The sequence below is a fragment of the Glandiceps talaboti genome, chromosome 8, assembly GCF_964340395.1.
Source record: "Glandiceps talaboti chromosome 8, keGlaTala1.1, whole genome shotgun sequence".
Taxonomy (NCBI): Eukaryota; Metazoa; Hemichordata; class Enteropneusta; family Spengelidae; genus Glandiceps; species Glandiceps talaboti.
Window position 1 is genome coordinate 27,033,459 of NC_135556.1, and position 15,181 is coordinate 27,048,639.

Consider the following 15,181-nt stretch of genomic DNA (forward strand, 5'->3'; position numbering starts at 1 on the left):
ACTATTGGAGGCCCTGTACGTCAAAGTCAACAATCGATCACTTTAATGCCAATATAGGAAAATATGACATTCCACCATTCTACAGTGACATCATCACAGAAGGTGGACAGTTAGATGTACATAAACTGACAAGTACTTTCACACCTCAATTTATATATATTGAAGCTAACCTTTTCACACCTCTAGTTTACTCCACACCTTCAGTAAATTTGTATCATTCTATCAGATCCAGTTAGACACCGAAGAAGGACATGTGATAAGATTGAGAATTGTTCAAAACACATCTGTTTCGCAATCAAAAAGTGAAAGAAGAGAAATTGTGCATGTACACATCTATAGTTCAAACCCACATGTATCATGGCTGTGGGATAATCTCTTGGACAAGAGATTATATTAGAACACTTACTTGCTTAGTGAGTTTCTCAATTGAGTCAATCTCTGGATTGGAACATTCTGTAGTGGTAGATGAGTCATCATCTAAATCATACATGTTCACTTCCTCTTTTCTTAATAATCTGTCTTTGTCTTCACGTTTTAATGTTGCTTTGGACTTGTGTAGTTTGCTTTTCATCTTCCTAACATTACAACTATCTAAATCATTCATGATACTACTAGTCTGCTTTGTTTGTTCTATTGGTCCATCCATACCAGTTGTACAAGATTGTAGATTTTCTACCAGATTGTATTTTTGTAGTTCATACTCATTATCCAACAGTCTTGTGTTGTTTATACTGTTCTGTTCCAGTTCAGGCTCCATACAAGTTCTTCTCTTGTTGGTCATCCTTCCCTGGTTTTGTTTTTTCAAAGCTGGTGGTGAATGATCTGATGATGATAAAGTAACTGACGTTTTGCCGAGATTTTCCAAGTGAGATATCCTATTATTGGAGCTCCAACTATTCTGTCTAAATTTCTCTGTCTCTGGAGACAATTTTTTCTCAGTAAGGTGTCTGCTATCTTGTGGTCTTTTGCTATTGTTGGCCAAGCTGGAATGATTGTTCTGTGGTGGCGATGGTGTTCTCTGCCTGAAACCAAGTGTGCTGCTAATACCTGCCATAAAACCACTCGAACTGTGAAACGAATAATGAGCACATAAAACTAGTATTAGTGATTGGTACATTGATAATTATGGTGGAGATGATGGGGGTAGAGTAAGAAGTGATGTGAGAAGGGATGCTAATATTTTGGATTATGTGGAATAGGTAAAAATACACTATACATGTCAGCAGGGAATTACTTATAGAAGCTGTTGAAGAATAGAGGCTACCAATTGTATTGAAAGCTTAGAAACGTGACTGTAACTATAACATACAATTTTCTTTCTTTTACTAATTTTATCACATGGCTGTAGTGAAGATGTCTTTTAAACACTTCCCAAACCCTCACTTTGTGTTCACATATGTAGAATGGGAGAACAACTTTTCTCAATGACACTTAGTTTTCAGTCATATGATATTTATCACACCAAGACTATACTAACCATGTTATGCATGTTCAGCATATTTGACAGAGTTCTGTTATTTTCGTAACTGATTGATATCATTATAAGTGGGTACTGTAAAGTTACAGATGACTTCTTGCCAGTACATGGGGGAATGATACCCATGATATTAATTCAATATCACCATACCCATATCAACTCATATAATCAGTACAAAGATTCTCACCTTGTTTTACTTTCCTCAGCACTGACTTTCATACCAGAAATATTCCTGAGATCAAATCTTTTAGTTTTATCGACACCCTGGTCTTGTAGTACTTTCTTTCTAGTCAAGTGTATGGGTTCTTGGAACCTCATAGCCTCTAGGTAGGATACCATGAGTACACCAATAAATAATGTTATCATCAAGCAGATAGTAGCAGCATATAGGAGGTGTTCCCAGGCTGGTCTTGGTATAGCAGATGAACAGTATGGTAACATGTTGGGTGGAATGGTTGCCAGTAATGTATACTCCATATCTGGACCTTTAGATGTTATAAACTTGAGCTGACGAGTCACTCTTGCCAAGGTGAAATCAGGTGTGAAACTGGCGATGAAGAATACGATAGGTCAGTATAATTCTGTATTACCATGTGGGTGAGCAAAACATTTACACCCTAATTATTTTACATCATGATAATGCACATCTACTCATTGGTTCTGTTGTATTCAAACCATAAGTCATAAGTTTCAGACTCACCTTTATATTCCCCTATTTCTTCTAATATTAAGTTCATTAAGGTATAGTATTCTCTGATATTTTTTTTTTCATTCAGTCATTTGTATTTGTATCTTGGTGTAGACATACCAAGGATTATTAAGTCTGTAATTTATGACTACCCTACAATTTAAAATAACTGTTTGTCCCAACTTGTAGAAACAAATACTCCCTGGTAGAAAAAAAAATTTGGGTTGTCCGTGGCCGAGTGGTTAAACCACTTGCCCCTTACCACTGCGGTCAGGGTCCGGTTAAATTTACCACGCTGTAAGTAAGAAGAGTGTCGTTCAGTTTGACCCTACAGAACAACACAGGTTTTCCCCGGGTACTCCGGTTTCCTCCTGCATTAACACTGAACCCATGAGGGATGGCCCTCACTGGACTTCTTGGGAGACAAGTGTTTATATGCTTAAAGAACTATCCAGTATAAATAAAGATTATTAAATACAGCTGTTGAACAAAAGATACTTACGCTATGTCAACTTTATAGGTCTGGTTAGGTTTTACTATATAAGGTTTACAGTTGAGTACTTTGAAGCCATAGCCTTCACACTCGTACCCATTCACTTCAAAAGTTTGGATATGGATAGGTAAATGGCCGACGTTTTTTGTTGTAAATGTTCTTTTGACTGTAAAATTAGGGGTTCTTGTTTTAGGTGATGTATCTGTAGAAGGAATGAAAACATAAAGTGTTATGTTTACAAATTGTCAGGGGTGTACTACAATGGGCTATTGCCACATATCTCAAAAATGTGGGATTCACTTCCAAGAAATTTTCTGACTCTGTGAGCTGAAATTTCTACTAATAAGAAGTACAGTACTGACTATGACAAGTACCAAGTACTTACTATCACAATCTTGCAAATGACTTTGTTTCAGTTCAAATAATAGAGTGCTGTTAGCTCCAGGTTTCCTGCCACTGACTCTGAATTCACCTCTTGCACCCTGACCTTCCACCAGTAGAAAATCTAATATTGTTAGGTTGTTCCTATAACAAGAAATTCATATAACATTTAATCAAAATGTCACCCAAACTGGTATGTACAGGTAAATGTGATATATCAAACATTACAGAATATATGAAGAATTTCCTACTAAAAGCAATCAGATTGTGTAACTTAAACTGTGCTAGTTGCAACTGGAATGTTTCTTTGAAATTGTTCACATGTTCAATACAATAATCTAGATAAAATTCAATGGATGCAATACATACTTTCTATTTTTGCTATTTTTATTAAAATTTGCATAATTATGTACAGATTACAAAGGAAATATTTCAATGATATAACAGGTGATAACACCTAATTCATTATAACAACACAGATACTAGAAAAACAGAAAGACTTTATTGCTATATTGATCTTAATTATGGTAATGACCTAATAATATCCACTTAAATTATAATAACATACAAAGCAAATAGACAAGATCTATTACTAATGGCTTTAACAACGAAGTGAAGTACCGTAAATATAATAACTTATTAAAATCATAATGATATATATCACAATACAGTACTCAAATAATCAATATTAATGAGACAATGATATTATCTAATTAAATGTTAATAATATACCCAGTAAACGAGAGATTTATTGCTATTACTGACCTTATTAATATTAATGAAGTACGAATCAGTTCATCCACTGGTACAAAGCCTATATTTACAGTCACATTAGATCTGGGTTTCAGAGTCAAAGCCAATGAACTGCTATTGCTTTCAACACCAAACAGACTTTCAATACTGTTACGATGTTTGACTGCCGGAGCACTGGATGATGTCTGGAGAAAAGCATAGTACATATATCAGTTGGGTTCATACTTAAAGACTTAAAGTGGTTATATGGATGAAGATTGGTTATTTATTTCATAAAATAATTTCATCATGGCTTCCTACTTGAAAACTCAATGTGAAACAGCATAGACCAAGTCTGTGTTTGTAACTCAATACTGTGTAAAAAAAACTCCAAAATGTGTCAAAAGTGTTGCTATTGTATTTTATTCCTATGGGATTTACATGCATACAGTGAGATTCAAAAAAGGTGTTTTGTGATGTCTGGGAAAACATATCAATTAGCCTTTCTTCCTTGCGTTCCTCTCAAACTGGTTTTCAACTGTTGAAGTCTATGAATCATATATGTCATAAAAACCAGTACACTATATATGCATAGCTTTTTAACACTCTTAGAATTATTCATTTATGAAATCAACTATTTCTGAGTATAAATATCTATTATTAATTGTAAACCCAATACTTACATTTTGTACATCAGCTAGGAAAAATACCTCTTCATCATTTACTTCAATACTATCAGGATCAATCCTGTAACAGAACGTAAAACATTAATTACTTACTATAACAGTCTATCAAACTCAAAGGGAGTTATTGTCATGCAAAACAGGGGTAATGGGTGAATAATAAACTGAAGTGTTCAGAACTTGGTTTTTACACAGTTAGATAAAAGCAGAACTTACACTCTGCTAAAGACAGATTCTTATCAGAGCTTGCTCACTACAATAGACAGAGAGACAGGTTCATACAACACAGCTAATACATTGAAACAGACATTCTTACCACCGAGATTTCTTACCACTAATTCTTACCACTACTATCTGGCAGACAGACAAACAGACAGACAGACAGGTTCTTATCACATAAATAACACACAACAGAAAACAAGTAAAAGACACATTTATCCCTAATAACTTTCAGTCTTTGAAATGAAATTTGTCTCACCTTTCTCTGTCCACTATGAGATCTAGAACTGACTGTGGGTTGGGATAATGAGCTATTGGTAATAACTGCACCACTAGAAATCCATCTGATGGATTATAGATTTTGACTTCCTCAATCTGTTTATACAAAATAGACAAGAGTAATAACCAACATGTTAATCATATCAACATGACCAATGTATATATTTATATAAGTATGTAGAATGAGGTATGCAATTGTGTATGATATTGATAACTCTGAACAGGTAATAGTTGCTATGGTTATCACCATGAAGAAAACTGTACTCATACTCACAGTTGGAACTATAGTTGTATTTACATCCTTGGTTCATATTGAGTTGTATTAAGGTGTAAGTATATTTACAGTTGTAACCATAGTAACCATACTAGGTATTACAATACATATCAACATTGTTCAAATGATTCTACACATCGTTGCGTCAGTACATTTAGGTCATATCTGCCTGTATAATTGCATAGCAGATACAAACTTTCTGCACTGATGCGACGACATACACACATTTTCAAGTAAAAATAAATGGCTGTACTTACCGAGTTGTTTCCAATTTGAGTTAATGGGAACTGAATATGATCTTTTCTTAGTAATGATGGCCACATCAACTGTGCTTCTGCTGGTATACTAAACCCTTTTACTAAATTGGTATTTAATCTTAAAGTGATGTTAGCACTGAAAAGAAACAATCAAAATATTGTTAGCATGATGATGTATGGACTGGGTCAAAGGTTAAGATGGAATGGGTCAGTGTTCAAGCTAGAATACATTATATTATTAATTTGTTATTTATTATATGGACTTGGTCGGTCAGAGGACAGAGTACATGGAGTAAAGTTTGTAAGACCTATTGCTGTATTTACTGAAACAATTCAGATCTATTTACTGTGTTCTTACGATCAACGTGGCTTTTCACATGCTGCTCCTAAACTCTGGAATTGTTTGCCAACAGAATTTAGACTTTGTAACTCTATTGACATTTTAAAACGAAAACTGACGACTCATCTTTTTAAGAAGGCGTATGCCTAGTTTTAATTTGTTTCCTTTCACCTTTTTAGTTTTGTTCAGCACCTTTGAGCAAACCCTATTTGTTATACTGGCGCTCTATAAATATTATCATTATTGTTATTATTATTATTCCTAGAAGAATTACGAGATGTATATTGCCAATATTTCGACCACGATAATGAAGCAGATAGCTATGTATTAATCTCATATATCTAAAGATCACAACCATCAACTCTTAATAAGATGGATTAACTTCACAAATTTCACATTGTATGATCCACTGGTTCTAAGTTCTCAGTTAATAACTTACATGGCTTGGCCTGTCTGTTGTATTTCATGCCATTGCTGACGGAATGTCTGATATAACTCAGTGTCTAGATCAACAATGTCTGGTGGTACTGACAAGCTTTGTATCCACAGTTGCCCCTCTGTAACATAAACCAATAGTCACACATTCAGTTCACATATATCTCTACATTGTCAACAATAATGCAAACTGTTGTATAGCTGTGACATCATCAAATTCACCATGAAATATTATATTATATTATATAACAATAATAGCACTGTTAGTTGTTACACACTGTGCTCACAGCAAATAATAATTACCCCTGATAAAGGCCTATAATGGAACAATTCCCCTTCCTCAACTCCCTAGTGAGCATACAATCCATTGCAGTCTCTGTAAGCCCATATGATTAATGCATTCACATTCCAACCACTATCCTACCAGGTCCCCATATTATACAGCTGAGTTGACAGGAATAGTACCGCTCACCACCTTTACCTTTCTATAGACATTGGTGGGTACATTTGATATTGTAAATATTGGTAGCTTAGATTTGATATGTTTAAGTTTGTATACACTCACCATCTGTTGTGGTAGGTAATCCTACATAGCATGCCTCCTGACAACTCTGTTTAGCATCATAATAAACTCTCCCAACCTGTAGAGAAAACACACAAAAAAACACTTCATGTTATAAGACAGTGCTAATAAAATGATGACATGTTTTTTTCTCAATGTTCTAAGAAGTATTTATCATATAAAGGTTTACGTTACATATTAGATGACTCATATGTGATAATTAAATTGTTTTCTATTTTTCTCACACAATAATAATAGAAATACAGTACAGGACCCAAAGAACATCAATGTTTCTCAGTCAGTGGAATATTTCATTCTCCAACGCTGTTTTCAATGATATTGAAATATTGAGTTTTGTTTAAATAGAGACTTGGGGGCAAGATGAAATGCAGAATGGCCAATTATGAGAAGGATTACAGACAATAATTCCAAGTTAGCAAAACCCTCCAGTAATAAATGGATGAACCTAGGAAACACTGAACATTTCCAAAGCTTGACTCACCTTTGTTCTTTTCATTGGTTCTAACTCAACATCACTACCATTCTTTTTTCCTGTTTTGAAATAAAATCTATCATCTTGCTTCTCTGGTCTTATATGTTCCAGTGTCATGGGATGTTTAAAAGAACTGAACATAGTTAAAGTTTGATATACAACCCGCCCCTAAGGAGAACAATAAACAATGAAATGTTATTGCAGTTATATGTAAATGAATTCTTTGTACGAACTATAAATACATATAACACCTTATCAAGGAATGGCTTAAACCTTTCACGGTCTTTATCAGCCTGTCTGTGGCAGTTGTTGTCAAACGTAAACTTGCAAAATTACTATTATTGTAAAGTCAATCACTTTAAGAGGGCACTGGCAAAGTAAGCCACTGCAGGAGGGCACTGGAAAAGTCAGCCCCCGTAGAAGGGCACTGGCAAAGTCAGAAAAGGTCATGAGGGCACTGGCAAAGTCAGCCATGCCATGTCTAGTCAAATCCACAGCAAGGTTGTAGCTTGACAATATATCCCTTGCATGGTCATGATAACAAACTATAATTCATCTGACTATATTGTTTCCATGCCCCCAGACATATTTGTTATCACACACTATGAATTATTATAATACTACTTACAGGAAAGGTAGCTTTGAAACGTATTTGGTCTGGTTTGGCTTGTAAGCATCCATCTGCAGTTCTCATAATAACTGGAATACTGATGACTTCATATGGTGATTTTAATAACATCTCACTGACAAACTGACCTTCCTCAGGGGGAGCAATCACTTCTATTCTAAAAACTGCATAGTGAAGAGGTGGCAGCACCAACTATAACAGGATATAGAGACACACAATAATACAAGTCAGATAAACTCATATACACTAAGAATAATACACAGTACAGTGTTTCTGCTAAGGTTTGGAGAAACCCTAGTAACAGAGAGGAAGAACAGTTTCACCATACAATCTACTACACTTTTGTTTTGAAACTCTGGTAAAGTGATTGGCGAACTCAGGTAGATTTTACCTATATTTATCACCCTTACCTATATTTATCACCCTTAGCAATAACATTGAAGGAAGCCCAACTATCATGTGTACTGGGGCAATACACTTGAGAGCACTATCAAAAGTACATTTAGCTGTTTACTGTGTATTATGAGACCAAACACAGACAATGTCAGATAGAAGCTACTAAGTCATATACACTTAACAAAGTATATAATTACTTTGTACAGTAACATCCTTACTTTAATGATTTACCAATCAAACACTCAGTTTGCTATGATATTCAGAAGATTTGAATTTCTTGGAATAAGATCAGTGAACATAGATTTGGAACTAAAACTACTTACAGGGTTAGTGTCAATTTTTGACACGTTATGTTCCTTGGATAGGTAGGGTCCACTACCTGCCTCTACACCTAACAAATCAACTCTTGTATGGGCCATGTTACATCCCCACTCCAATAATGGTATCTGTAAATACAACAAAGTAATGCATATTAAGAATATTTGATATACAAGAACACTATTGGTCTACCAGTGTGCAAAGTATCAACAAACACCACTGACCCTATGGACTGACATGTACATAATTTAAATGACCAATCACATAATTCATCTACTAATTTGACTTATCAAGTTCACCATTGTCTGAAAAGTTATTGATCACATATGAGAAAGGATTCAAAGAATGCCCGACTGAGTCCATCACCACCCTGGTATGTTGTATGTGATGCATTCTCCAGGTATGCAACAGACAACATACAAAACATAAACAATATCTACTGGTACCTTGTAACAAGAACTTACCTCTATTGGATTTTTATTTATGATTGCAAATGTCATACTTCTGATATCACCAATACCCATGGTACCAAAGTTGATCTGACTCTCTGCTGAGTGCACAGCATACTGTAAAACAAGTATGATTCAAAATGAGTTAATGAATGAATGAATGAATGAATGAATGAATGAATGAATGAATGAATGAATGTGTGGGTGTATGTGTGTATGTATGTATGTATGTATGTATGTATGTATGTATGTATGTATGTATGTATGTATGTATGTATGTATGAATGTATGAATGTATGCATGCATGCATGTATGTATGTATGAACGTACGTACGTACATATGTATGTATGTATGTATGTATGTATGTATGTATGTATGTATGTATGTATGTATGTATGTATGTATGTATGTATGTATGTATGAACGTACGTACATATGTATGTATGTATGTATGTATGTACGTACGTACGTACGTACGTATGTATGTATGTATGTATGTATGTATGTATGTATGTATGTATGTATGTATGTATGTATGTATGTATGTATGTATGTAGGTAGGTAGGTAGGTAGGTAGGTAGGTAGGTAGGTAGGTAGGTAGGTAGGTAGATAGGTAGGTAGGTAGGTAGGTAGGTAGGTAGGTAGGTAGGTAGGTATGTAATACATATGTATGTATGTACATTATCCATATAGACATTTGGAATAATTATGGTAAACATTTCTTTGCATGTAGTTGGCTGCCAGGTCTGTGTACGTTATCACCATGAAATATTGAAATACACTGAATGCACATTACCTTTAATGATCCATTATAACAATGTACAGGAATAGAAAATAACGATGCATTTGTATTTAGCTGTATAGTTGTAGACACAGCTTCTGATGTCTTTGGATCAAAACGGAGTTTTAAAGATACATCATTATCTCCAGCTGATATGAAAATAGGACTTAGGTTGTTTTCAATCTGATGGTAAAAAGAGGGACATCAACAATCAGATTATCAAAGCTAATAACAGTTCAAAACAGTCCAAGAGAGAATAAGCCCATTTCACAGTAAATTTACAAATGTGGAAACTTTGCAGTGTGCATACTTACAAAACACTCTGATCCTTACAGACAAAACACTCTGGTATTTACTGTACTTTACATTGGTACTTGCAGACAAAACTCTCAAATACTTGCTGATAAACATGCCAATTCATACATACAATCTGGTACTTGTGGACAAAACACTGTTACATGTACTTACAAACAGAACATTCAGGTAATTCCACACATAACACTTTAGTAGACTTACAGACAAAACAATTTGGTACTTACAGACAAAACACTTTAGTACTTTTACAAACAAAACAATTTGGTACTTACAGACAAAACTTGGCCGACATCATCTGCTATGCTGACATCATAAATAATTAAAGCAAAATCAAAGAGGTTGGTGAGGGTTAGATCTCTCACTGTTGCTTCATACGGTGGTTTGCCTATGTAAAACATACTGCCGTTTTTGTTGTATCCAAGAGTACTGGAATGAAAAAGATAAGAAATTATTGAAACCCTGTAAATTTTCTTATACTGCTTAGCAAGAGATAATCTGTCAATGTAAGAAAGAGTCAATGGACTTTAGAGCATATAAGAATTATGTACAGTCAATACAGAAAATTGAGTATAACATTGCAAAAAGGAGGCATAAGCTCAACTCACACATAAAGAAATGGGGGAGTTATCTGAAACACGTTGTCCAAGACCCAACATTAAATAGGAAATAGAAAGCTAAGTCTGAGTTTCAGTAATGTTTGTGTAATATCCAGATATTGTGAAAAAAAAACCTGCGATGTATCTCTTTTTATACTCCAATGAAAATCTTGTTAAATACAAAAAAAAAACTTCTAATATCCTACACAAAGTGTATTCATAAGACAAAATATTTCCCATATCTAATTGATATCAAACACTGTAATGATAACTTCTTGTACCATGACCAAGAGTTCTTATTATACATTATTATTATATTATTATTATTATCTTATTATATATAATTATTAGTTCTTATTATTATATATTATATCTTTTAGATACATCTCGAAAGATATCCTCAGCAAACAAGTAATGTGTATTGTATTTTTGTCTTGTATAGTATTGTATTGTGTTTACTATACCATGCTTTCCACAGCATGTTGTTAAGTAATAAAGATTGTTGTTGTTGTTGTTGTTGTTGTTGTTGTTATAAATAACATTTTGCCTGTTCAGGTCGACAGATAAGATAACATTTTGCCTGTTCATGTCGACAGGCTCTGTCAAACTCTCCATTTGCTGGCTTTACTGCTACTAAACATTGTCTCTGTTCCAATGTAACACTGTATTATTATAATAGTATGTTTTAATGATAAACTTTTCAACATGAAAACTAACAAATTCCGAGACTTCAGCACAACATGATTAGCTTCAGTCTTGTGGTTCTCTTTCACAAAATCTTAACACTACAAGAGTTTCAAATGGCCTACCCTTGTAAAACATGTGCTTGATATGGAACCTGTAGACGATAGTTTTTCTCTTTGGATTTAACCACAATTTTTCCAAACCAATGACGAGGACTTGTTGCTCTTGATGGATGAAAAGTGATATCAGCTACTTTGGCATGTTTTTCTCCAGGTTTTATTACCAATGGTTTAAATCCAATAGTCACTGCTTCGTTGGCCCTCACCAGTGAAACACTCTGTATAGTAGAGATACAAAACATGTGATTTGCTGTTTGTGTACCAGATAGGAGATATCACAAACTCAATGATATAGCTATCTACTCTCGTCAAACACACTGACTGTGTTATATACTATTTCCATGTACTGTCTTTACTAATATTGCTTATTCTTAGAGTGACCCTTTTAGTTTTATCTTTCTCACCTCTAAAATGATGGCAAGGTAGGTCAGTTATAAATAAAAAGTTATAAAAAGTAAGTGTATGTTGCATGTTAGTGATTCTTTCAGTTTATAATCATTCTTTAACATTTCAAGTCATGACTCAGCAATTACATGTAATAAGGACACCATGAACAATTCATTTTATCAAAGGTATTGAGTTTCAACTATAAATGATCATTTTCATTGAGATACATGTTTGTACGGTCACTATCTTACCATACGTGACATCATGAGTTTCTTTCTAATCCTGCCAGAGACGGCATCAATTTGTGTTATCGTTTCACTTGATTGAACAAATATAGGGTCGGTCAGGTCATGAGAAAGATAAAATAAAATGGGTCGTCTCTAAGTACTTTAACTACCCTATATGATATACTAATACTTTTAATGACTCACTGTACAAATGGATATTAAAATATGTAGTTTTACTTTCATTTTAATAGTGACAGGTATGATCAAATGATATGCAGTTCTATTTTCATGTAGTAATATATGCATAATGAAACTATACAGTTTTATGTTCATTTAGTAACATACATGATCAAACTATTTGAAACAGTAACCTAACTTGCGAACACAAAGAGACTTACCGAAATATGTACAGCCTTTTGACCTGTATTCAACAGATAAAGTTGTAATGTTTTTTCTTCATCTAGAGAACGCAAGGTTCCAAAATCTAACATTTCCAAAGATGAATAAATACCAGGTGCTGAAAAAACCCAGACATAATATGATAATTATAAGTACTGTCAGTGTAGCGTGTATTTTTGGAGGTCAAAGCTTCAACTTACAATATTATGAATAGTCTAAACTTTAATATTTATGACATTCTAACAACTTTTTCAACATGATAGAACAGTTTGCCAAGTTTTCAGACAGCAGAGAATCCAAGATAAAGTTGTTTGACTATCCATATCTTAAGTTTATAATCATACTGGAGTTTTATCAATGCTGGTTATTGGTGTATGGTTCATTTCTTATTGTGAGTACTAACCTGCTGATACTTCGACTTCAACTGGGAGAATCACAAACTCTTCCATTTCTTCCTCAGACTGATTAGTTTTTATTCTTATAAAGGCAGTATGGTTACTCTCTACACGTCCCACAAAACTGGCTCTCATCACCGACTTGGTTTGAAAAGGTGGAATTTCCTGTAACATAAAAAATATGACACAATGAGAGAATGTACTTACACAATATCAAGCCATACGTATGTATGACCTATACATGACCCACGGTGAGTGTTCTTATACTATATCAAGCCATGCGTGTATATGAACTATATATGACCCACAGTGAGACAGTGTTCTTACACAATATGACCTGTATATGACCCTCAAATGCCTTCTTTCAACTACACAATTTATATTTAACAATGACATCAATGTTGATTACATCAGCTTAAGAAAATCTTATCAAATCCAGGTCACATACATAGACACACACAGATTCACAGTCACGTCATAGACACACATATGTAGCAATAAGGTCTAGTTGAGGCAGTCGACACAGACACAGACAAACAGACAAACACACTTCAGGCAATACAGTCTGGTTGAGGCAGAGTTGACACAGAGACAGAGACAGACATACATACATACATACATACATACATACATACATACATACATACATACATACATACATACATACATACATACATACATACATACATACATACATACATACATACATACATACATACATACATACATACATACATACATACATACATACATACATACATACATACATACAGACATACACACACACACAGACAGACATACACACATGTAGCAATAACACCTTGTCAATAAAACTCACCCAAAAAGACTGTGAAGCCTCTCTTTCACCAGTTGGTAACTCTAGATGTAAATCACCACCACTGGAATAGATCTCTTTTACCTGTGTATGACAATTAAACATACATTTTTTAAATCACAGTATATCACATGTAATTGTGTGTAGTGTAGTGTAGTGTAGTGTAGTGTAGTGTAGTGTAGTGTAGTGTAGTATAGTGAAGTGTAGTGTAGCGTAGCATAGCATAGCATAGCAATCATAGCATAGCATAGCAATCATAGCATAGCATAGCATAGCAATCATAGCATAGCATATCTGTGCATTTGTATTGTAATCTCTACAGAACAACTAACATTGGAGTGCACGTATGACCAATTAAAGTACAGTGGTTCATTTGATTCATGCATAGCTCAGAAAGTTGTATATATATACATACTACATACAAACTTTTCTACCTGTTCACTGAGTCAGAACTATCTATCATACCATACATGTGTACATACACACATACATGAATTCAATTACTCAGATTTGGCATCCAACATGGTACAGGGAAAGTAATTCCAAATCATTGCCAAGGCTTGTACACTGGCTGCACACATAAAAGGACCCCCCCCCCACACACACACACAAACACATAAAAGCACACCTCCACAAACATAAAAGCACACCTCCACACACATAAAAGCACACATCCTCCCCACATACAAGCATACCCCACACATAAAAGCACATACCCCCACACATACATAAAGACTCCCACAGACACACACACACACACACAAAGTATGTGCACATGCAAACACTCACACACAAACTAACCCCTCACACACACACACACACACACACACACACACACACACACACACACACACACACACACACACACATACTCATACTCAGTACAAGGGAACCTACCTGTATTGTTTTACTGTATGGATTATGCATATTAATAAGAGGTGAAAAACTGGTATTTACAGGTACTCTGGCCCCTAAAAAGGGCCTCAGTCTGTACGGATTGGGTATGCCCACTCCAAAAACCTGTTATAAAAAGAAAACATGTCAGAAAATGACATACATGACATCTTCGACTGCATCTCTAAAGCAATTGAAAAATTATCTCAGGAGTTTGTCTTGGGGCTGATGCTGTACAATTTTGTTAATGTAAGTTTGTGACTGTAAATCATATGTTGGAAGTTGTAACTTAAGCGCTGGACGGTATTAAAATGAGATTGTATCATTAGAAATCAACATATAATCTAGAATATGAGTCTAAGTTTATTTCTGATGACATATCACATTTATGGTGATAGTGAAAGAGATAGAAACTGCAACAGGCAAGCAAGTGAAACTAAGTTA

At 34.5% G+C, this 15,181-nt stretch overlaps 1 protein-coding gene across 1 annotated transcript in view; it reads right to left on the reverse strand.

Moving 5' to 3' along the window:
• The window catches only part of LOC144438845 (transmembrane protein 131-like), a 37,447-nt gene that overhangs the window by 6,956 nt on the left and 15,310 nt on the right, over positions 1-15,181 (reverse strand). The window contains exons 7-27 of the mRNA XM_078128034.1: positions 14,741-14,863; positions 13,847-13,927; positions 13,017-13,173; positions 12,613-12,731; positions 11,607-11,818; positions 10,474-10,627; positions 9,902-10,069; positions 9,120-9,221; positions 8,661-8,783; positions 7,942-8,133; positions 7,323-7,481; positions 6,824-6,899; positions 6,263-6,380; positions 5,484-5,619; positions 4,933-5,048; positions 4,455-4,518; positions 3,805-3,977; positions 3,044-3,183; positions 2,668-2,860; positions 1,665-2,024; positions 407-1,067 (exon numbers count right to left, since the gene is read on the reverse strand). Coding sequence (XP_077984160.1) covers positions 407-1,067; positions 1,665-2,024; positions 2,668-2,860; positions 3,044-3,183; positions 3,805-3,977; positions 4,455-4,518; positions 4,933-5,048; positions 5,484-5,619; positions 6,263-6,380; positions 6,824-6,899; positions 7,323-7,481; positions 7,942-8,133; positions 8,661-8,783; positions 9,120-9,221; positions 9,902-10,069; positions 10,474-10,627; positions 11,607-11,818; positions 12,613-12,731; positions 13,017-13,173; positions 13,847-13,927; positions 14,741-14,863 — 3,627 coding nt within the window. The remainder of the gene's footprint in view (positions 1-406; positions 1,068-1,664; positions 2,025-2,667; positions 2,861-3,043; positions 3,184-3,804; positions 3,978-4,454; positions 4,519-4,932; positions 5,049-5,483; positions 5,620-6,262; positions 6,381-6,823; positions 6,900-7,322; positions 7,482-7,941; positions 8,134-8,660; positions 8,784-9,119; positions 9,222-9,901; positions 10,070-10,473; positions 10,628-11,606; positions 11,819-12,612; positions 12,732-13,016; positions 13,174-13,846; positions 13,928-14,740; positions 14,864-15,181) is intronic.